The sequence below is a fragment of the Durio zibethinus genome, chromosome 23 (assembly GCF_047325235.1).
Source record: "Durio zibethinus cultivar Kanyao isolate XHJ-2024 chromosome 23, ASM4732523v1, whole genome shotgun sequence".
Classification (NCBI taxonomy): Eukaryota; Viridiplantae; Streptophyta; class Magnoliopsida; order Malvales; family Malvaceae; genus Durio; species Durio zibethinus.
This window is the reverse complement of record NC_143184.1, coordinates 266929-289033: the sequence shown is the minus strand read 5'-3', so window position 1 is coordinate 289033 and position 22105 is coordinate 266929. Positions and strand designations below refer to the sequence as shown.

The window sequence follows — 22105 nt, the reverse complement described above, 5'->3', positions numbered from 1 at the left end:
CGATGTGTGTATATATATATATATATATATATGTTACTTTAATTAGCGATGTGACTTAACATGAATTGAACCACCCTTACTTACATATCTATTGTCCATGCCATCTCTAATTAACTCCAAAGCTTCAAGCATATAATGCAGCTATCTAGCTACGAAAATTAACCACAGGTACTTGACAGCTAGGGATTAATACCAGATCAATACCATATATAATATATATATGTAATATATATAAGTATACTGTTGTGTTGTTAATTACTAGTACTATGTTTCTTTTTTTTTTTGCCAAGAGTACTATGTTGATATATAGCAAGATTAATTAATTATTAAGATAGTCAGGGAAATTAATTAAACATATACAGTGTAAGTTTTCTTAATTATAGTTCTTAGTAAACACTTTTAGTTATTATTATTTAAAGGAAATAATTCAAAAAAAAAAAACCTTTCACTGGTTTGGAAATATTGTTAATTAATTATTTAAAAGAAAATTTGAAGGACTGCTGCTGCTGTTGGTTTGATGAGTAGTTTGTTGACTAAAACCAGAGGCTAAAAGAAAGATACAGTGGAACAGGGAGAACACTGTATTGAATATATGCACGCATAAGGAACACTAAGGATATGACAATGCCAATGCCAATGCCGAATAGCCTTAGCCTCAAGCCACAAATTTGTTGGGTTGGGTCGGGGTGTTAAAAATAACAGAATGTCCACTCCTGGCATGCCTTTCTCTTACTCTTTGAGGTGCAAGTGCAACTCTCTCTCTCTCTCACTTTTCTCTCTGCCTTTTATTTTTTTTGCTTTCACAATCGTCTCTCATATTTACAGACATCTTATTTTATTCAGTGTTTTTTTGTCGAGACTAATTTAAGTTCGATTGTAAGGATTTTTATTTATTTTTATTTTAAATTTTTTTATTTTTATATTTATCATTTTTATTTTTTTTTTATGATCTATCTATTGTTTAATTTTTTTTTTCTTCATTATCTGATTAATTTAAAAATAAAACAGAAAAAAATTGAAAGAATGAGATTATGATTGATGCTAATTTTTAACTTTGGGTGATAATAAGAATTGCACTAAAACTCAATCACATAGTTTTATAAATGATTTGTAATTTATAGCAAGAACGACGGCAACAGAACACGAGAACAATCGGAGAAACACAAAAAACAGAAACAAAAAGCTACAAAAAATCCGAAGGCACACTGAGGAGCAACCAAGAAGAAGTCGTCGCTGCTGCAGAAAGGAGTGAAAATGAAAGAACCTTTGTTTCTTCTTCATCTTTGGGCTCCCTAAAATCCCGAGGCTTCAACCTCGAATTCAAACTCGCCCACGATCCGTCTCTCTCTCTTCTCTTCTTTCACCAAAAGGTTTGGTTGATCTTTGATTTGGCAGCAGTGATTGATTTCGTTGACTCAGGTCACGACTTGATAGTAGCAGCTGATGTGTCTGCATCTGATTCGATTAAGAACATTACTACTGAACGTGGAGTTGATTTCGATGAGGATTCATCGGTAATGGTTATTGATCACAAAAGCTATGCAATTTCTGGAACTGAGGTTGACCATACGTTGATTGCCAGTGATGATTTTATCCAATCTAATTTTACTTTTGGAATAAAAAAAAAAATTGAAATCCACTGCCCCACCAGTTCCCACCAAGCTAATTTTGCTGTCATCTCCACCTTGCCGTCCTTCCATCGTTGACAATTCATCCCGAAGCGATTCATTTCATTTCCTAACCAATCTCCTTTCTTTGAATGGTATTAAGAACTTTAATCCAAATGGCTCGCAAGAAGATCAGAGAGTACGATTCCAAGAGACTTCTGAAAGAGCACCTCAAATGCCTAGCTAATATTCATCTCTAGATTTGCTCTGCCCAGGTGACACAATCCACTGATTCCACTCAGTTAGCAAACCAAGAACCATGGTTTCCATCCACTAGATTGGTTGTCCAGCCAAATATGTTATTTGGGAAACGTAGAAATAGTGGCTTGGTTGCTCTCAATTTAGATCTTGCTTAAGTTGCTGAATTCGTTAAAGCACGCCTTGGCATTGAAGTTGAGATGGGTGGTTGCGAAGCTCTTATAACCACGTTCATTGTTGAACCTTTTATCCCTTATGAACAAGAGTATTACCTTTCAATAGTCTCTGAAAAGCTTGGCTCAACCATTAGCTTTTCAGAATGTGGAGGCATCGAAATTGAAGAGAACTGGGATAAGGCTAATACCATTTTCCTTTCATCTGAGAAACCTATGACCCTCGAGACGTGCGCGCCATTGATAGCTACATTCCCTTTTGAAGTTCGAGGGAAGATTGGTGACTTCATCATGGCTGTCTTTTCTGTCTTTCAAGATCTCGATTTCAGTTTTCTGGAGATGAATCCATTTACGTTGGTGAATGGAGAACCATACCCACTAGATATGAGGGGAAAGTTGGATGACACTGTTGCATTCAAGAACTTCAATAAGTGGGGTAACATAAAGTTTTCTCTACTTTTTGGAAGAGCCTTGAGCCTAACAAAAAGCTTCATTCATTCATTGGATGAGAAAACGAGTGCATCCCTGAAATTCACTGTTTTGAATCCAAAAGGGCGTATCTGGACAATGGTTGCTCCTCTGCCTTTTGGAAGAGCCTTGAGCCCAACAAAAAGCTTCATTCATTCATTGGATGAAAAGACGAATGCATCCCTGAAATTCACTATTTTGAATCCAAAAGGGCGTATCTGGACAATGGTTGCTAGAGGTGGGGCTAGTATCATATATGCTGATACTTTGAGCAGTCGAGCCGAGCTGAGCTGTACCTCTAAGTCGTTCCTTTCAGTTGATTTATGTGTTTAGAGCTTAGCCGCGTTAACCTTCCAGCCGAACCGTTTCGATTTTTTTTTTGTATTTTTATTTATTTTATAGTTTTTTTTATTTTTTTATTTATGTGTTTGTTTATTTTTTTAGAATATTTTTTGCATGAATAAATAAAAAAATAAAAAATAAAAATTTCAAGAATAATATTTTTAAAGAAAAGTTGAAACTATCAATTTTCTTTGAAAATAAGTTTTTCTAAAAATTATTTTTGAGAGAAAGTTGAAAGTATCAATTTTTCTTGAAAATAAGTTTTTTAAAAAATATTTTTGAGGAAAAGTTGAAAGTATCAATTTTTTTTTAAAATAATTTTCGAAAAAAGTTTTTTTTTTTTAAGAAAAAGTTAAAAGTATCAATTTTTATTGTACAAAAGCAATGAGTTTTTGAAGAGAAAAAGATTTATATCTAAAGCTGAATCATTTTTTTTTATTTCTTTTCCTTTTTGTTTCTTAAATTTTCTTTAATGTTAAATAATCCGATGATGGAGTCTCTACAAGTGAAATAGTAGTTTCCTTACATACTCTTGAGGTGAGAGAATTTTTTTAATTTTTTAATAAAAGTATTAGAGTCAATTGAGAATAATTTATAATAATTAATTATTGGTAAATTTTTAAGGCTTATTGGATAACACAAAATTAAGCTGGTACCATCTTTCGATGGGTGTTGTGAGGGTGCTATAACTTTTCTCACATATAATCGTACTCTCGAACCCTGTTCTGGTTAGTAGACTTGAACTTATTCTTTTAGGGACCCTTAAGCTTAGGTGTTTTTTACAAGTATAGATTCATTAGGTGGCCAATCACACCTAAATAAAAAAGATTGGTGACGACTCCATTCATTTGTTAAATCTAGCTATAGATTTTCAGATCTATATGTTATGACAGTTTGACGACTCCACTAGAGACGTCTCAGAGTTAGGTCAGCAAATAAATTTATGTTATCCAAAAGCCTAATAAAATTGAACCTTTTTATATAGATTTTTTTTATTCATTCATGTTTATTTACTTTATTAATTATGTCATTTATATGCATATGCATAACATGAGCTCTATACCCGAGCTCTGTCCTTCTAAGAGGGAGTAAAGTACCTATTGCTTTCATGAGGTTTAATGCCTCCGCAGTGGCTAGCGAAATACTCCTACTCAAATTGAATATTTTTCGCTTGTAGCCTGTAATGGGTGAGCATTAGAGTACCGTACTAGTCTGTGATAGATAATGATATAAAATGTCCTTTTGGGACTAGTTGTTTTTACAAGGTAAATTGATCGTCTATTTATCTTGTAAAATGTAGAAATTTTTTTTCTTAGTATTTCTGAATGTGTATATTTTCAGATCTTATCAACAATAAGCTGTTTAGATGTGAACTTCATGTTATAATTCTCTGTTTCCCATTTTTGTGTTCCTGTCTTTTATTCTTTTCTCTGGTTGCTCAATTATTTAGCAGTTTCTTAGGTCAATCGCAATCAGGATATCGAACAGTTTGGACTTTTATTTGAAGTGGTTGGTATAGAAAAATAAATTATTCTCAAACTTTTGACGACCACAAGCTTTGATCTTAATTTCCTTGTGTAACAGTGTTGCTAATAGTGGGTAAGACAAACAAAGATGAGAGCAGTTGGTGATATGGGAGAAAACTAATTTGGTAAAGCAAAGATGGTTAATCATAGTGGAGATGTGGACCGAGTGCATACAGGGAAAGATTGTAATTCAGCAAATCTAATTCTGTGCAAGCAGCGATATCAAAGCTTAGGCTAATGATTCTAATTTAAGACTTTAGTTAGAATTTAAAGGCGGTTTCATTTGGTTATATGGCTTCTCATTCGCTCTTTCTCTGTCTGTGCCACAGATACAAGCATTACTAGAGCACTAGCAAACTGCACAGTGCTTTGAGATTTTGTCTTCCCAAGCACTAAGTTTGACTTTTGTTTTAATAGATATACATGGATGAAGACAGATATCTTTAGTGCCCTTGTGCCAAAATTATCTGCATCTTTTCTACTAATTTTGTGCAGCCAAAATTAAGAACAGTTGTTTCTCTTGCTTCTCAATTGCACTCTCTGGTTTCATTGGCCAAGCCTAAGTGATTATGCATCTATTATCAATTTTATGTTGCTATTTGGTTCAATTAATTTTTTTAGCCAAGATGTGCTTTTTTTTTGGCTTCCGATGTTTTGATATTTTATATTTAGGGGTTCATGTATTCCTCTTCTGTTTTTCTGTCTTCTGTATGTGTTCCTGCTTTTATTCTTCTTGGGGGAGTAGGCATCTTATGTCACAGTGCCATTTCCTTGGCAGTTCGTAGGATTTTATGATGTTTATGGAGATGCTCAAAATTGCTTTAACTGACTGTATTCTGTCCTTGCTATTTTATACATTTGTATGCCATTTACTTTAGTCGTAGAGAGTGTTAGTTTTAATGATTCCTTTAATGGATACGCTTGTGTTGTCTTCCAGCATACGGTCAAGCCAGGCTCTTATGCATGGAAATACCATAGGCCACCTCCTCACAGATCCAATGTGTTGGATATGGACGCAATTTTTTATGTCTTCGAGCACTTAATTGGAGAAGACGAAATGAATATTTTTGATGCTGAAGATTTTGAAAATGATGATTTAACATCTATGGAGATGGCCAGGTTATTAATGCAGCTAGATTTTGAATCAAGTGACTCCTCAAGCAACGAGGAGAATTGTCTCTATTAAGTTCCTAAATTTTGTTGTTATGTTCCTTTCTTCCGCTGGAATTTTGGAAATGTGGTCATTTTGGTGTTTTGATATTTCCATCTGGGAGAAGATTGATCTTGGAGTTTTTTAACTTGGCCATCGCATATTGTATCATGTTTTTTTTTGAAAAAGCATATTGTGTCATGTTAAGTCTTAAGACATTGTTAATTATGATAGAAATCTAGATTAAGTTACTAGAGTTTGAATTACTTTTCTTCATGGTTCACATTAGTGTGAGGCCTTCAATGTGGTGGATGTTGTGTAAGGGTATTGCCTTAGTCCTGGAATGTGTATTACTGTTCTTTAGAGGGTTTTATTCTGCATCCCTGCTAATGCTGCATTGTTTCTGATGTCTTAGAAAATAGGAAAATACACAAGCCAATCGTTTCTGGTTAAAGAAATATTCTTTAGACTGAATGGGTGGATGTATGAAGTCCTTTCATTCAAATGATGTGCTTTAAAAATGGCTTCTTTCTCCTTGTAGCATCCTTATTTGCAATTTATGCCACTCAAATGTGGTGAAGATTGTTTGTTCCAGTATTAGCCCTGCATTTTTAGCATTCTCTTCATGCTGTGCTTTCAGTATGGGCAAATTTGTCTAGTGTATGTTCATGGATGTTCTTTGTAGCATGTGTATCGAGATTTTTGGTTGGAGGAAGTAGTTCTGCGCCATCTTGGAGCAGAAGATGGACACACCGTCATAGCTAAGAATATTAGGTATTCTCTGCGCCATTTTTGCTCTTTTGCTTTTGTATATACAGACTTGGCTAATTGAACAAAAGCAGTATATTCTCTTCTGTTATTAGTTTTCTCTTTTCATTGTTTCTTACCATCTTTAGGGTGTTTTCAGGTTGTCAGACTTTCTTAGTGACTTGCACATTAGGTAAATGTTCACAATATCTATTACAGTGTAAGTTCCAGCTTTGACTCTGCTTGTCTTCTTTTTACCTACTACTGATATCTGATACAGATGCTTAGATAAATAAGTTGTACATTTGAGTTACGGGGCTTGTTCTCCGGTTGGCTCCATCTCTCATTTGTCATCATTAGTGATAGACATCAAGGTCTTGATTGTTCTGACGCACTTACTAAGTCTGATAGTCATTGTCCTTTTTGTTTCCAAGATTTTTTTTTTCTATTCCATTAATGTACTTTTCAAGCATGCAGGATATCTAAACAATGCGAGAACCTATATGCAGCTTTGGTGAAATGTTTTCTTAAGTTTCTTGTGTTGCACTCCATTTGAAAAGGAAATGTCTAATGTGTATAAAAAATATTTGGGGCATACAGCTGTGTATTGTAGTTTTATCTTGTATATTTCTAATGTTGTAATCATGTAATTTAACCAAAGGCAGGATTGCTGATTGGAGAAACCTAGCTTGGAATCATGGGGCATTGGGGGTTATGCAATAAACTGCATCTTATATTACTGAAGTAACTTTTTGGCGAAGATGCTGATTGATGGATAATATTTGCTGAAGGTTTGTAATTTATAGTAGCCAATGGCTATTAATTTGAATAATAAATGCGCAGGTGGCAGTGTTGAAACTGTATATTGGGTTTTGCTGTGATATCTTATCTGCTAGATTTAGGGATGTGTAGAGCAGCAATGTTGAGGGTTTTGTGTTGAAATATAAGTTTCTGTACTTCATTATCTAATATGGTAGATAGTGTGTACAATTGTTTCGGAAGATGAATACGATGTCTCTGCGCTGCCTGCTCACATGGGTAAATCATAAATGAAGGCTGCATTTTTTAATTTACGCAACACCACAAGGCAATGTCACCGTGTTACGGTAGATCATTGGTTTGGCCCCATAAACGGGGAACATATTATTTGCATTTCCCCTTTCAATTGGGTGTGATACCCTGAGAAATATCACCCACTGCAGTTTCATCGTACATCATTAAGCCACCTGCATTATTTCACTTGTTTTCAAGAATTTAGACCCTATTCTAAAGGAGTGTATCAATGATTGCAGTATATTTAATCAATTATAATTTTAAATTATGGAATTTATCAAAATTGTATGTGAATTTTACACTTATAAAGGATGAATTTTTATATAATTTTTTACTATGGTTGAATAATTATACTGTTATAGTAAAAAAAATATAGATAATTATGTTCCATGTTTCAATAGCAGAAAAGATTAACAAAAAAAAAGGATCAAATTTATGGTCATAAATGTGAAGGAGAAAAAAAAAAGCATGGCATAATTAGATCCTGAGGCGAAAAAAAAAAAAAAAAAGGCACCCCACTTTTGATACTTTTAGTACGCTGCTGGCCCGCAAAAGATACGATTTGTTGCTGAGCTTACACACTGGGTAAAATATGTCAAATATCTTAAACGACTGGAAGCAAATGCTCCAGACCGGAAGATGTGGCACTGTTAATTTGTTTGTAGAACTCAAAGAGTAGGTGCCCAGGTAGCACTGGCAAGGCATGGCATGACATGGCATTTGTACGTATTAATCATATGTATATCTAGAGACAATATCAATTGTTGAGTTGATCAACAGAACAGAACCCTTTTAATATCTGACATTTCCTATTGGACAATTTATTTGTTATGTTCAAGCAACCACATGATGTTATGCAAATGCAATGCATATGGCAAAATTAGAGAAAATGGTGATTTGTGCGGCAAGCAAAGGGGATGGATTTCCCGCTAATTGGCAACTGAGGGAGTACGTAGTGGATAAATGTCACAACACAGCGCCGAGGATTCCCAGAGAAGTGAAAGAAATCTGCATTAGATTCCGCAACAACAAAGGAGACGTAGATACCTTCATTGTAAACAATTAGAGGTGTGAATGAATCGGGTGGCCACACCCACACACAAGGGTGCATGCCAGCCAAAGCAAAGAAGTCTTGTAGAGTGAGGGAGAGAGAGCGGCGGACAAAGAGTGACAAGTAGGGTAAGGATAGTGGTAAGAAGAAGAGAGGTTGGCTTGCAGAGAAGAAAAGCCAGCCATGGTATGTCAAAGAAATCAAGTTAGTGGTAACAATCGATCGAGCAACAACTTCTACTGTGGAAGGGCGTTTAGCCACGAGAATTGTTGAGAGAAGTAACTACTGACAACTGAGGATGATGGATGGATTTTGCATAATGAATTTCCAAGCGAACAAAAGAGAAAATGATTTCTTATCATATATAATACACTACTAGTTGGCTGTGTGACATTTGAAGAAAAACAGGTTTATGACGACTGAAGAGTGAATTCAACACTCCTGCTCTCATGTAAAATTAGTGAAGACTCTGACGTCGGTCGGAGATATTTGAGAGATGCCCGGAATCCTTCGCCCTATCATATGATGCATTCTTCCTTACCTTCATCATCCATGCTATTGTGATCAAAGATGTGGTGCATGGCTTCTTCTTAAGCCAATTACCCATAATAATAATAATATAGTATAGTAATTGATAATTAGTAAGTTTGATCACTCCCAAAATGGAAATTACGCTAACACCCTTTCCTTTGCATTTTTCCTAACTCAGATTGTAAGTTCGAATCTCTCTTTTCCATTGATTGGGATAATTAAAATAGAGGGATATATAGCTGACCAGACTCCAGAAATTAAAGAAATTTACAAGTTAATGGATTCAAAATTTTTCACAACATAATTGTGGATGAGAAAATTAATTAGGTGTTTACAAATGAAATAATTTTTCTAAAAAAAAAAGACACTTAAAAATGAGACGAGTGAAGTATTACTTTTTTCATGGGATCCATTGTCAATTCTTTCTACAGTCGCAAGTAGGGATGTAAATGATATATTAGTATTGACAAGTTACTCAGATTCGATTCGAAAAAAATTTGATTTCGATTCGATTATTATCGAGTCGAGTTCGAGTAGTTCGATTTATCGATCAAACTAAATTCAAATATTCTTATATCTGACTCGAGTAGTTCGCGAGTCTAATCGAGCTTTTATATTTAATTATATTTTAATTATTTTAATTAATAAAATATTTTAAATTCGAGTTCGAGTTCGAACATGAATAATCGAACTCTTATCGAATATACGAATCGAGCTTATTTTTACATATTAATCAAACTTAATCGAGCGAATTCGAATAATTTAAATTTAATCACAAATTAAACTCAAATTTAAAAAATAAATTCGATCGAATTCGAATCAAATATCAAATCTTAAATTATAAATCGAGCTTAAACTCAAATATTTTACTATTTAACTCGACTCGATTACATGAGTTACTGATAGAGAATGAAGCAAGCATGGAGGCTGGAGCTATACGTGAAAAGGGGGCAAACTCCATCAAAAATAGAATGGCTGAGCCACCTACCCAAACCCCTTAGCCCATTCCATAGATGGATAGACTTAGAATAGGGAATGCTTAGGCCTGGCCTAGACACTAGCTTTAAAATTATTAAAGGGGTTTTCATATGGCATGCATTTTTTTTAATAAATTAAAAAAAAGTCGATAGGTAAGACATGGTTTGTTTTTTGTTGAATGAGAGAAATCATTATTATTATTATTATCTGACAAAAGTTGTTGAATTTTTTATTTTCTTGACATCATGATTCTCAACTATTTTTAGGTTGGTTATTACAGTGAAGCATCCGATCAGAGTGTATGGTAATTGAAGGAAGGAGATGGATCAACAGAATGAGTGGCTTAGCTATGGCCTATGGTAGGGACATGATCTGTTGTTGGTACGGTTGTTGATGTGCACTGTAAATGCTATGTAGAGTATGAGTAGTGTTCCACCGACGACATGCAATGTGTGGCATCCAACTCAACATATACGGAATCAAATCAATCAACTATTAATAATGTCATGTTGACTTAAAGATAATTATATTATAAAAAGTCGTGAGTTAATTTTTTTATTTTATTTTTTATATTCATCAATTTTTTAAATATTTATTTAATTAAATATTGAAAAATAAAAGGTAAAAAACAAATAAGACATGTAGGAATTTTAATTGGTTTCTTTTTTTTTCCATAAAATGTATTCAGTAAAAATAAATATCAAAAACAAAAATGTTTAAAAAAATGAAAAAGTGAAATAAAAAATTAAAAAAAAAACAAATGAAAAAATAAGAACCCATCGAGATGTCAAATTGAAGTTCATATTGAGTTTATTTTTTGTATTTTTATCAATTTACATATTTTATTATAAAATTTATCTAATTAAAAAAATCAAATGAAATGTCATGTAGATACTTTAATTAAAGTTTTCACAAAATTAATTTAATAAAAAAGACAAAAAAAAGTAAAAAATTAAAAATTAAAACTCATTGCATATTACATAGAAATCTCAATTGAATGAGATCTATTAAATATGAATTAATTATTTTGTCATTATTATCTATTGGCTTATTTTGTTATAAAATTTATTTAATAATAAAAAACAAAAGAGAAAAAAATAAATTAGGTGTCACGTGGACACTTACAAGATTTTTTACAAAATTTATTTAAATTTAAAATAACTAAAAAATTAAAAATATAAAGTAGCATCATAAATCTATCTCCGACTCGATTTTAATTTTTAAAAAAATCTCAATTCAATATCCAATAATGCATCTATTGAATCCAAACAAACTAAAACTTATTGGTTGTTTTGATATTAATACCTCTATTGATATTTTTTAAAAAATATTATTTATTGATTATTTATTGTAAATTACCTAATTAAAAAATAAAAAAATATATAATAAAAGAGAAAAAAGCAAAAGAGAATATCACGTGTATATATCCATTAACTTTTTTCTCAATAAAATTATCTAATTAAAAAGTTAAAAAAATAAAAACAAAAGGAATCGGGTTGCCACATAACATTAGTAATGATGAGTTTTTTTAATATCATTTTCTTAAAACTTATCAAATTAACTAAAAAATATAATGAAAGAATAACTTTCTAATCAATAATATTAAATAAGCATGAAATTAAAATAATTTTTAAAAAATAAATAATGATAAAAATAAAAGAAGAAATAACTTGACATGCAGCAAACTTTTGGCATCAAGTTAACGGGACAAAAAAGAAATTGAAATCTAAAAAATTATGTATCAAATATATATAAAAAAAAAAAACATACGGTATACTTTTAATATCAAATGAGTCCATACAAATATAAAATCTTAAAAAAAAAATTGATATAATATGGGACTCACCTTTAAAAAATTAAAAAATATATTTATTAAATATAAAAAAAAACTGAAAAAAAAAAAGGCCCAACAGTGTCATGTCGCTTTGTTCATCAGTGCATCAGAAAAATTTAATGTGGAGTGGCTTACCCACTGACCAATATTATTAATTCTTATATTACTAAAAATGTATGTACGGCATATGGTTTACAAGAGAACAAAATTTTTTTGAAGTTTTATAGATGAATTTCAATAAATTCTGTATTATAAATAAATAAATATTTTAATTTTTATTTATTCATTTCCTATTATACTTCTTTTCCTTAAAAGAGAACTTGGACAATCTCTTCCGACAGCAAGTATCTGTCCTATTATTCATTCCAGAAGCAACGACGAAAGCAAAAGTAAAAGCAAATAAGAAAAAGGTGCTTCGCAAATGGTTCATGTTTTTTCCTTCTTAGCTGGGACCTTGAGCGAAGAGAGAGGTAAAAGCAACCATTTTGGGCTTTGGAAGAGCCAATCCCACTTCAATGCCGCCTTTCTCATCTCTGCTCTCAGTAAGGGAAATGGCTCCCCGACCATCAATTGAAATCTCTTCAATTTTGGTAGGTCTCCCCCAGCCAAAATCTGTCTCATACGCATCCAACTTAGGTGACCCAACAACCATGATATGGAGATCCGACCCCCAAAAAACCTCCCAGTCCGAAATCCACCTCTCGGCTTCTCCAAGTAATGCTTTATCCAATTTCTTAACCGTGTCTCCTATGGCTTTAGACGCAAAAATGATGCCATTTTCTCCTATTAAGTCATCAATTGTAGCCTCGGACCTGCCAAATCCAACACAATTGCCAAAGTACGTAGCCGGAACGGGATAGTCGAAGCGGTTTAGACCGCCCGCGTTAAACCCGAAATAACATAGATACTGTGGCTGATCATCAAAAAACTTGTTATCCATTACACCCTCAGCTTCATGAGTTAGAGCTTTCATCAAACAAACCCAAACAAAAGCACACGTCACTACATAGGGAGATAAATGTACGGGTTCTGACAGATTTTTGTTCTTGCATTTTGCAATAATCCAGCTTTTGATGTTCTCCATGTCTCTCAACCCCATCACAAATGTGGCTCTAACCATATCTGAAAACTGATCATCTGCTTTGCTTTCGGTACCCATAACAATTTGTTTTTCAGACGTTTTCTTCCTCCACTCATTCAAGAAAATGGTCTCAAGACCATGCTTGTCAATTACCACCGTCCGATCATAGGATGGCATTGACTTAAACGAGAAAGAAGAATCTTTATGGAATGAGGCCCATGTCTTGATGAAATTGTCGAACGTCCTTCCATCAGCGGCCACGTGGTGATATGCTAGTCCTATGCACAAACCAGAATTCGGAAATACAGTTACTTTTACTGCGAGCAAAGGTACGGCATGGTTTTCATCACTGGACAGGCTGCTTTCAAGCGAAGGCACGAGTGGATGGAAATCTTTGACATCTCGAGGAAGATTGCCTGAAATACGACGAAAATCAGCATTAGACTCGGAAATAGTTAATGAAACATAGTTGTTGTTTTCGTTGTAAGCAATATTGGGATTGGGCTGGGGTTGGGGCGGTGTTGAGTTAGAATCCAAGATCACAAGGTGGGCGGCGAGAGGAAAGAAGAGTTGGAGAGTAAGAGAAAGAGAATGCTTGAGGGTTTGGAGAGTTGTGGATAAAAAGTGAGAAGTAGGGTAAGGGTATGGATAGAAGAAGAGAGGTTGGGATGGAGGGAAGAAGAGCCATGGTAGGTCAAAGAAAGTTAGGGGCATTAGGGATGCTTGTGGAACTGAGTTTGGTGGCGGACGAATTTGGCACCGCTCCACCATCTTTACTGTCAAGCGTTTGGCCATGGCCCTGCTGGGAAAACAAAAAAAAAAAAAGAAGAAGATAAATAGATAGAGAAGCTAAGAGGAAATAAAGGAGATGTCATTATGAGTAGGGCTGAGTAAAATAATTTTGTGAAAATCAAAAAGCTGATTCGCACTGGAGTATTCAGGTTGATTTGGTTCGAATTTTAAAAATTCGGATCGGTTCAATTATTTTGTTCGGATTTTGAAAAACTCGAATAAAGCCCAAAAATTAAAGTTTAAAAATAGGTAATGACCCAAAAATCCAATTCAAAGTTAAGGGCTTTATAGTCCAACTAAAAGTGCTCTAACTTTTTCACCCATTCATGTTTTTAACTTTTTAGTCCATTCAATTTTTGGACAATTCAAATATCCATTAAAATTTTGAATTTTTAAATCATTTCCTGTTCTTATCATATGTCTCATGTGCGACATTGCTCCTTTAAACCTAAGTGATTTCATTCTTAATCTCTTTCAATCTTCAACTCTTACGCACTCCAAGCCTCTAACGGTCACCTCCAGGCACTCCCTTCCGAGGCTCCCACAAAGCACATTATTATCTTCAATCTCTTTCGGTCTTAGTTTCACATTTTGTCAACCTCACCTCGTAACTCATATAATCATGGTACCTTTCATTCCTACAATTTAACTCCAAGAAACATCATGGATCTTCAATCTTATTTTACAGTTTTCACTCCTTTGATTTCTTTATTTAAACATGGTTCATTATTATTTGCTTTTTGGTTTCTCTCTTTTTGTCCCGCTTCCAATCTCCTTAGGTAAGAACAAATAAAAAATATTTAAATATTCGAACCAATTTGATTGTGAGAGAATAAATGTTTGTGTATGTAAAATTGGGAAAGACTTAGATAAAGTTTGTGAAATTTTTTATTAGAAATAATTAAATAAAAATTAAAATCGAAAATTAAAATTGATAAATTGAAAGATCTTATTACATAGATTAATTATGTAAATTTTGAAAAAATTTTAATAAACTTTTATATATTTTTTTAAATAGATATTTTTAGTAAAAATAAAGACTTGCATAAAATTTCATATATGAAATTTGAAAAAAATTTATTAAAAATGAATAAATAAAAACTAAAATTGAAAATCAAAATTTATAAATTAAAAGATCTTATATAATAAATCAAACGTGTAAAATTTGAAAAAATTTTAATAAATTTTGATATATTTATTACATAAAGATTTTTAGTAAAAATTTTTATAAATTTTTTATCATTAAATAGTATTAAACAAATTTAAATTATAAATAATATTTTTAATAAAATTTTTCGACATATTATTTATTTTTACATTTAACTCTATCAATCTATCCATTTAAGTTTTTAATTAAAATTTTTATTAAATTATTTTTTAAAAAATAACTTTACAAATTTCACTAAAATTTGTCCGAACTACAGTAGATTTTTTGTTTTGACCGAAGTGAAGCACTAGAGATGACAGGACAGTTGGAAATTCGTTCAAGTAGTTCCACGATCTATAGTAGTAACTAAAAAGAAATGGAGAAAAAAGAAATGGAGAGAGAAATACAACAAACTCAATATTTTATTTTTGAAGTAGAATATTTGATTTTTTTTTTTTTTTTTAATATTGAAAGGCGAAAAGGAGAGCAATCATTATCCTTTCTTTTATAATTATGGATAGCACACCTTAAAATTTTCCTCCAATTTTACATTCTCATTATTAAATTTATGTATTACATATGACTAATATCTCTAGCTAAAATTTTATATTATATTAGAAAAGATAAATTTGAGAGAATAAATTTGGATTTAGTCCATTATTACATAAATTATGAGTATATTATACATAAATTAATTAAGTATGTCTATATATTTAAAAAATATATATAAGAAAGTGAATTTTGAATTTACAAATATCTATATGTATTTCAAATTTAAGAATTTGAAAAAGATCTTAAAAATCATAATTTCGTTTATTTTATCACAGAATTTTATATTAAATTTGAAATCTAAATATTTTAATTTAAATTCAAGTTATAGAATGATATTATAGAACCTTATAATTTAAATATATGTTATTATTTTTTAAATCAAAAGAATATTAGAATTATTTTTTTAGTGAGAATTAATTTTTATATCTTTGTTTTGGAGTTAAGTTTGAAGAAAAGCAAAAAGCCTTCAAACTAGATTTAGTAATTTTAAATATGACACAGTAACACGATATAAAAATAATACAAATAAAAAATATAAAATTAACATATTTTAAAATTTTAGTAAAAATCACAAATTAATTTAACAAACTAAAAAATATATATTTTATATTTTCGTATCGACATTAACTATAATATGTAATTTTTATTTAAAACACGATATGAATATACAAATTTTTAATATTTTACAAAATATGAATATACAAAATTTTAGATTTACTTCGAACTGATGATAAGTAAAACTTCAAATATAAGAGTTTTGTAGTAAACTCAAAGTAAGATTAATCGATGTTCAAAATTAAGTTCTCTCTCCTCTTCTAATGCATGTGGTTTTGGGTTAATGATAAGAAAAAGATCCTACATATAGTGAGATTTAAAGTTCATATGTGTTGATTTAGTTTAATTTAATGTTAGATTTATATATATATATATATATATTCATTTGTTCATTCATTAATTTGTCTATTTGATTAGTTATTTTTTAATATATGCTTGAAAATGAGTGAAAAATTTCTTGTACCTCGTATAAAAAAAGGAAGTTCTCTCTAATACTATATATATGTGTGAGAGAAATTAATTAATATTAATATTAAATTAATATGAAGATCCTTCACTTCAATCTTTACCTTGAAGTATACATATACATATATTACATTTATGATTCATAGAATATACATATAGCTGCGTTTTTAATGTAAAGAGGAAAGAATCAAGTCACTTTTCTATTAATTTGTTCTACATCAAATTAATTAATTAATTAATTAATTTCCACTTAATTCAAATGATTAATACAATCAACATCTAAAATCCTTTTTTTTATCCTTAAATTGTAGTCTCTTTTATGAAAAAAAAAAAAAAAAAAGAGTATATAGGCACAATATGAGCTACAATTCCTTTCCTCCAAAACTCCAAATTTCAAATTATTATTATTTAGTCGGTATTACCCTTACCTGTTTTCTGAGTGTCTGTTACGTATGTCATCTTAATTAATCAGGAAATAGTTGGTTAGCATAAATTTGGATTTGTCTAATAATAATTTGCAATGTTCTACCATCAGACTCGCTCCTAACAAACGACTTTGCTATTCTAAAAAGAACCCCAAAGAAAAAAAAAAAAGGCCTTCGCTTCCTTCGTGTCCGCTAATAAAATTAACAAAGAACTAGGTTGACGTAAAATACGATAAAATGAAACTGTAATTTGCTAAATTCATATTGGTTTTGCGGTATAAATACCATTCACCCGCCTCCCACATTCTTCAGTCGGCTGCAAACTGCAAACTCCACCTCAAATAACGCGTGCTTTGGTTGTTATTTAATCTATATATAGCCAATCACGCCAATAATGGAGATCACGAAGAATGCTGCCTGCGCTCTCCTCTTTGCCGCCGCCTCAATGACCGCCGTGATGGCTGAGGTTGCTGCTCCTGCCCCTGCCCCAACCGCTACCAGCGATGCCGCCGCTACCTTCCCTGTTGTTGGATCAATTGTTGGTGCCTCAGTTGCGTCACTCATCGCATATTTCTTGCACTAAACATAAAATTAAAATCAAGGAAAGAAAAAGATTTAGGAATGGCCGTCTGGGAATAAGATTTATCCTGATGAACTAGCTGATCGTGTTTTTTTTTTTTTTTTTTTGGAGAATTGCTTATCCTTGATCCATTCCTTTCTTTGTGATGTGAATAACCTATTCTTTCATTTTACACCAATGTAATAAAAGAACCTTCCTTCAGGTTATGATTTGGTTCGTTAATTCTCAGTTCAATTGTTGATCGTTTTCATTAGTTTGCAAAGTGTTGCTCAATGCTGTGAACAGACAAAATTTTGCTTCGACATTTTAATCGAAATAATTGATATCGCTAACATCGTCACTTAGTTAAGTTTAGAGTAGTGCAAATTTTATCCTCCTTGTAAGATTTACATTCAGACACAATTCATGTATAGTGTTTCATGGAATAATTTTTTTCACTTAGGTATTAATTGCTAAGAAAGTAGGACAGAAGTGGGTTAAACGGAATCCTAAACCCATCAGCCTTGGTTAACCTGTCAAATTTTATTGATCTGCTGGCTGACTCTTCAGTCTAATCAAAATCAAAGGGGCAGAGAGAAGACAGGCCTCTGTTACTGTTATGTTATTGTTAGTGCAGAGCATACGCTCTTCAGCCTGTTATCCTTAGAAAATATATATATATAAATCTTTTATACGCATTTTATGAAAAATATATATAACCAACGCATGTGAATGCATTAAGACTTGGCCATGGCTTCCTTGAAGGTTTCCCTTGTTGCGCCTCTATCAATTGTCTGCTCAAAAATCTAAAGTGAATGCGAGCGGCTGAACAGGATGAGATACATAGCTTCATCTCCGGAAATGGAAACTGGATCAATCTGAGCTTCGTTGCTATTGTAGGTTCTTTGTGATATTTATATTATTCTTAAAACTTTTAATTGGGTTGATGTCACGACAAAAGACATCAATTCTTATAATCTAATTTCCATTTTTTAAGGGTTTTTTTTTTGTTTTCTTTTTCACTCACATAATTCGTGTATCCAAATATAGTATGTTTTAAATCTTTCACGCATTCAAGCATTGTCTTGTCTTGTATTGCCCTACCATGTGAGAATTATACAATAGCACTATTATATGCTTTATGTCATGTGTAATTAATTTGTTGAGTATCTAATTAAGTAATCTCGGTGTTTATGGCAGATTACTGTTATGCAGGGCAAAAGCTGGAGTTGGCGAAAATTGCTACAACTTAAGCATATATATAGCTTATCAATCCATCAAACAGGAAAATGGAGTCGAGGCATTATCTTCATATATATAGCTTATCAATCCATCAAGCAGGAAAATGGAGTCGAGGCATAACCTTTCCTAGGGAATTACTAACTCTGTTATATTTGTTTCTAACAAGACTAAACCTTAACGAGAAGATTGAGTGGCACAAACTTATTTGGTTTGAGTATCATGCATATTCCAAAACATTCATCGATTGCTTGGATGACGATTTTAAATAGGCTTCCTACTAAGAAGAGGTTGAAGAAAAGTGGTCTTTTTGTCAGCAAGGGAGAATATCTAGGGATCACTAAGGCAACAGAGGGATCCTTCAGTGTTGTATGGTTAGTAAAAGAGTTGGAGATTGGGCCAAAATTGCAATGGGCCATAAGTAGGCAGAAGGAAATCACTTATTTCAGTAATGCTATGCATTGTTTGGAATGCTTTCATCTACCATATGTGGAATGGAAAAGAATTGTCATTTGTTTAGAAATGTGGAAAAGACAATTGCACAAGTGACTGACTTGACTAATCGGATTAAAGATTTATGCTGTCAAGAAGATTCAATTACATGGACTGCGTTTGATTTTTGCTAACTCAATTATCACGGATTTGGGTGGTGATGATTGGAACTTTAATGTTGTTATTTTAAAACAAGTTGAGTGTTTTATTATTAACGTACTGTAGCAAAATTATGCTCTTTTTTTAATTAATGAAATTACAACTAAAACCCAAACAGCTCCCGTCTCAGAAATCAGTAGTGGACAGTGGCGAAAACTGTGGCCTGTGGGTTGGGTGGGATCTTACCGCGTAGAAAGAAGTAGAACTGCTAAGCTTAAGCCGCCCTTTCGAATATAACTTCCGTGATTCTCACATCTCAGTCCTAGCTCCTGGAAGAAGCACTTTTCTTTTTTTTTTTTTTAGGACTCAAAAATTGCAACCATGATATCTCGTAGTCGTACGTTCATCTCGAAGCTCCGCAAACGCTGCAATTCCTCTTCGTTTTCTTCCACTTTTTTCATCTCTCGTGAACCCCAAAATCCTCGACACCAAAACCGCTTAAACCCTTATTTCAGTTTCACAACTTTCGCTTCAATCCAATCCGATCACTTTCGCTCACCCCCACCAAACCCAAAACAAATTGCTTCTGATCTCAATTTTGCTAGATCATTCTTATGTTCTTCTACCAAATCCAAAGACTATAATTTCAACTTTTCTTCAATTGAAAGAACCCAAACCCAAATCCAAGATATACTTGGTCAAAATTCCATAAATGCGGATCTTGATTTGATAAGATCATATGCAAGTTTCAGTACCAATAGGAACAGTCCTTGCTCTGAGTGGATATCGGGCCAAGTCCCAAGTATCGCTCAACTTTTAGCACAAAAGCTGACAATGAGAAGCCACAGAACACTAGTGAATACCCGAGTCAAAACCCTGATTACAAGCACCAAGAAATCGAGGGACTAACTTTAGAACGTGATTTATCAGCATTGGCTAAAGAGACGAGAGGTTCTTGAAGGAATGATGAAGAATATATATAGACTTAGTAAAGCAGTGGCTCTTTTGGGTCTGGTCCACCTTGGACTTGGAGCTTGGATATTGTATATTTCTGGATCACACCCAATGAGTGAGGTCTCGATTCAAAGTATCCTGGCATTCGGGTTCCCTTTTACACTGGCGTTTATGTTGCGGCAATCACTGAAGCCTATGTACTTCTTTAAGAAGATCGAGGAGCAAGGTGGGCTACAGATTCTGACTCTGACGTTTCAGGTTGCAAAAAATTTGAATATTTTATTTGTTCGGGTCCGTGGGGTTTCATTTTTGTGTGTAGCAGGGGCGGCGATTGGGATGCTGGTCAACGTGTTCTCCAAGTTCTGATATTTGAGTTTCATTGTGTTTTTGGATTTGGATTATCATTAAGATGGTTAATTGTGAGTTTCGGTGGGTGTGGTCATCTTGAACGTGTGTGTTGAAAACCTAACCTAATAATGTAGGAATGGTATTAGTGTCACCGTGGAGATTTAAGTTTCGAACTCGCGCGATTTTGAGATTCGGATATTTATTCTTCCGACATTTCAAATCAATTTTTCTGTCACAGTTCACACCTTCATGTGAGGTATTGTTCGTTCTGACCCTCTGATCTCACGATTTTATCCTATAAAAAATGTCTCACAAGATTGAAGTGGTGTGAACCTTTTTATACTCCAGTTACTTTCTATTATGTTCAATGTGGGATTCATGACTTTTTCTTAAGTCTGTGACATTCTTTCCCATCCAACCTCGTGACGCCCTCGTCACCGAACCTAGTCACCTTGCCTCCCTCCTTCGAGGTGCTTGACGTGGATCGAACTGTTTAGGGCTGGCTCTAATACCACTTATCACGGGTCGAGACTTAAGCTCCGAACTCACGCCACTTCGGGACTTGGGCATTCACCCTTCTAACGTTTCAAATCAGCCTGATCGCCACGGTTCACACTATTGTCCGTTCTGACCTCCTTAATCTCATTGTTTTGTCTTACAAAAAACGCGTCACAAAGAAGAGATGATGTGAATCTTTTTATATTCCAGTAACGCTCTTATCATGTTCGATGTAAAATTCATTACTCTTCTTTAAATCCGTGAGACTAGTACCAATATAAAGTAGCATTCGTTTTCATTGGTATGTTACATACAGTTGTTGTGGAGGTTCATTTGCGGCTTGGATGATTGTTGGTTTTCTATTTCAAGGAGGATACCTTTATCTCTGTTTTGAATAATTCCCTTGGGATTTAGATACTACTACTTAAAAGGAGAAAAGGAAAAAAAAAAAAAAACATACAAAAGATAAAGAGGACAGGTAGGTCAAATACAAAAATTTTGCAAATCTCCCTTCGGGCAGGCTTGCTATGAAGCACCGTAATATAAGTAAATATTATATGTTTACTTGCATCATGAGAATTTAGTTAGTACTATCTTCTGTTATAGTGGTCTGGTTTTCTGTCAATATCTGTGCACAGAAAATAAGCCAATGAACAAAAACAATTGCCAGCTTAGGCTTTCAATTATCAGAGCACAGAGATGCAAGTACATCAGATTGATTGAAATTTCTTATGAAAAAAGCAATCAGAGCCCTAGTGGATGTAATAACTTGGCGTATTCCTCATTGCTTCTTGATTTGGAGATAACAATCTGGAATATGCTGTTACTCATCCAGAATGCAACTGCCTAATATTTTCTGGTGTGTCCTTGCTAAAAGGAAACAATTATCCTTCGGAACTAGGACTAACAAACAGAACTTGACACACTACATGAAGAAACATGCCAAATTAAAATATAATAGGCACTTTGGCCCTCAAATTAATCTTCGATTGAACCATAAAAATTGGACAAAATTTGTTGATAAAGAAACCACTCTCCCTTGAACTTGAGATTTAATTGATGGCCTGCCTGCCTACCAAAAGATGCATAGATTCCAAATGAGTACATTAGGACAAACAACAAAAAGTGGCGTTGGCGTTAAATACACTCAGTACGTTCAACAATTTGGAACCTAATTTCGT

General features: G+C 33.0%; 1 protein-coding gene and 3 pseudogenes across 1 annotated transcript; 3 read left to right on the top strand and 1 right to left on the bottom strand.

Moving 5' to 3' along the window:
* Positions 1-969: 969 nt before the first annotated feature.
* Positions 970-3016, top strand: LOC149512051 (ATP-citrate synthase alpha chain protein 2 pseudogene; annotated as a pseudogene).
* An 8958-nt stretch (positions 3017-11974) lies between these two features.
* LOC111313241 (anthocyanin 5-aromatic acyltransferase-like) lies at positions 11975-13698 on the bottom strand. Its single transcript, XM_022913905.2, has one exon. It carries the CDS (start codon positions 13592-13594, stop codon positions 12161-12163), a length of 1434 nt encoding a protein of 477 aa, XP_022769640.2. The 5' UTR covers positions 13595-13698; the 3' UTR covers positions 11975-12160.
* Positions 13699-16539: 2841 nt separating this feature from the next.
* On the top strand, positions 16540-18499 carry LOC149512050 (arabinogalactan protein 23 pseudogene; annotated as a pseudogene).
* Positions 18500-18655: 156 nt separating this feature from the next.
* Positions 18656-20577, top strand: LOC149512049 (uncharacterized; annotated as a pseudogene).
* The last annotated feature ends 1528 nt before the right edge of the window (positions 20578-22105 follow it).

What these genes read in the sequence shown, in the direction of transcription:
- LOC111313241 (XM_022913905.2), bottom strand. Translation starts at nt 13,594, where the DNA reads ATGGCCAAACGCTTGACAGTAAAGATGGTGGAGCGGTGCCAAATTCGT.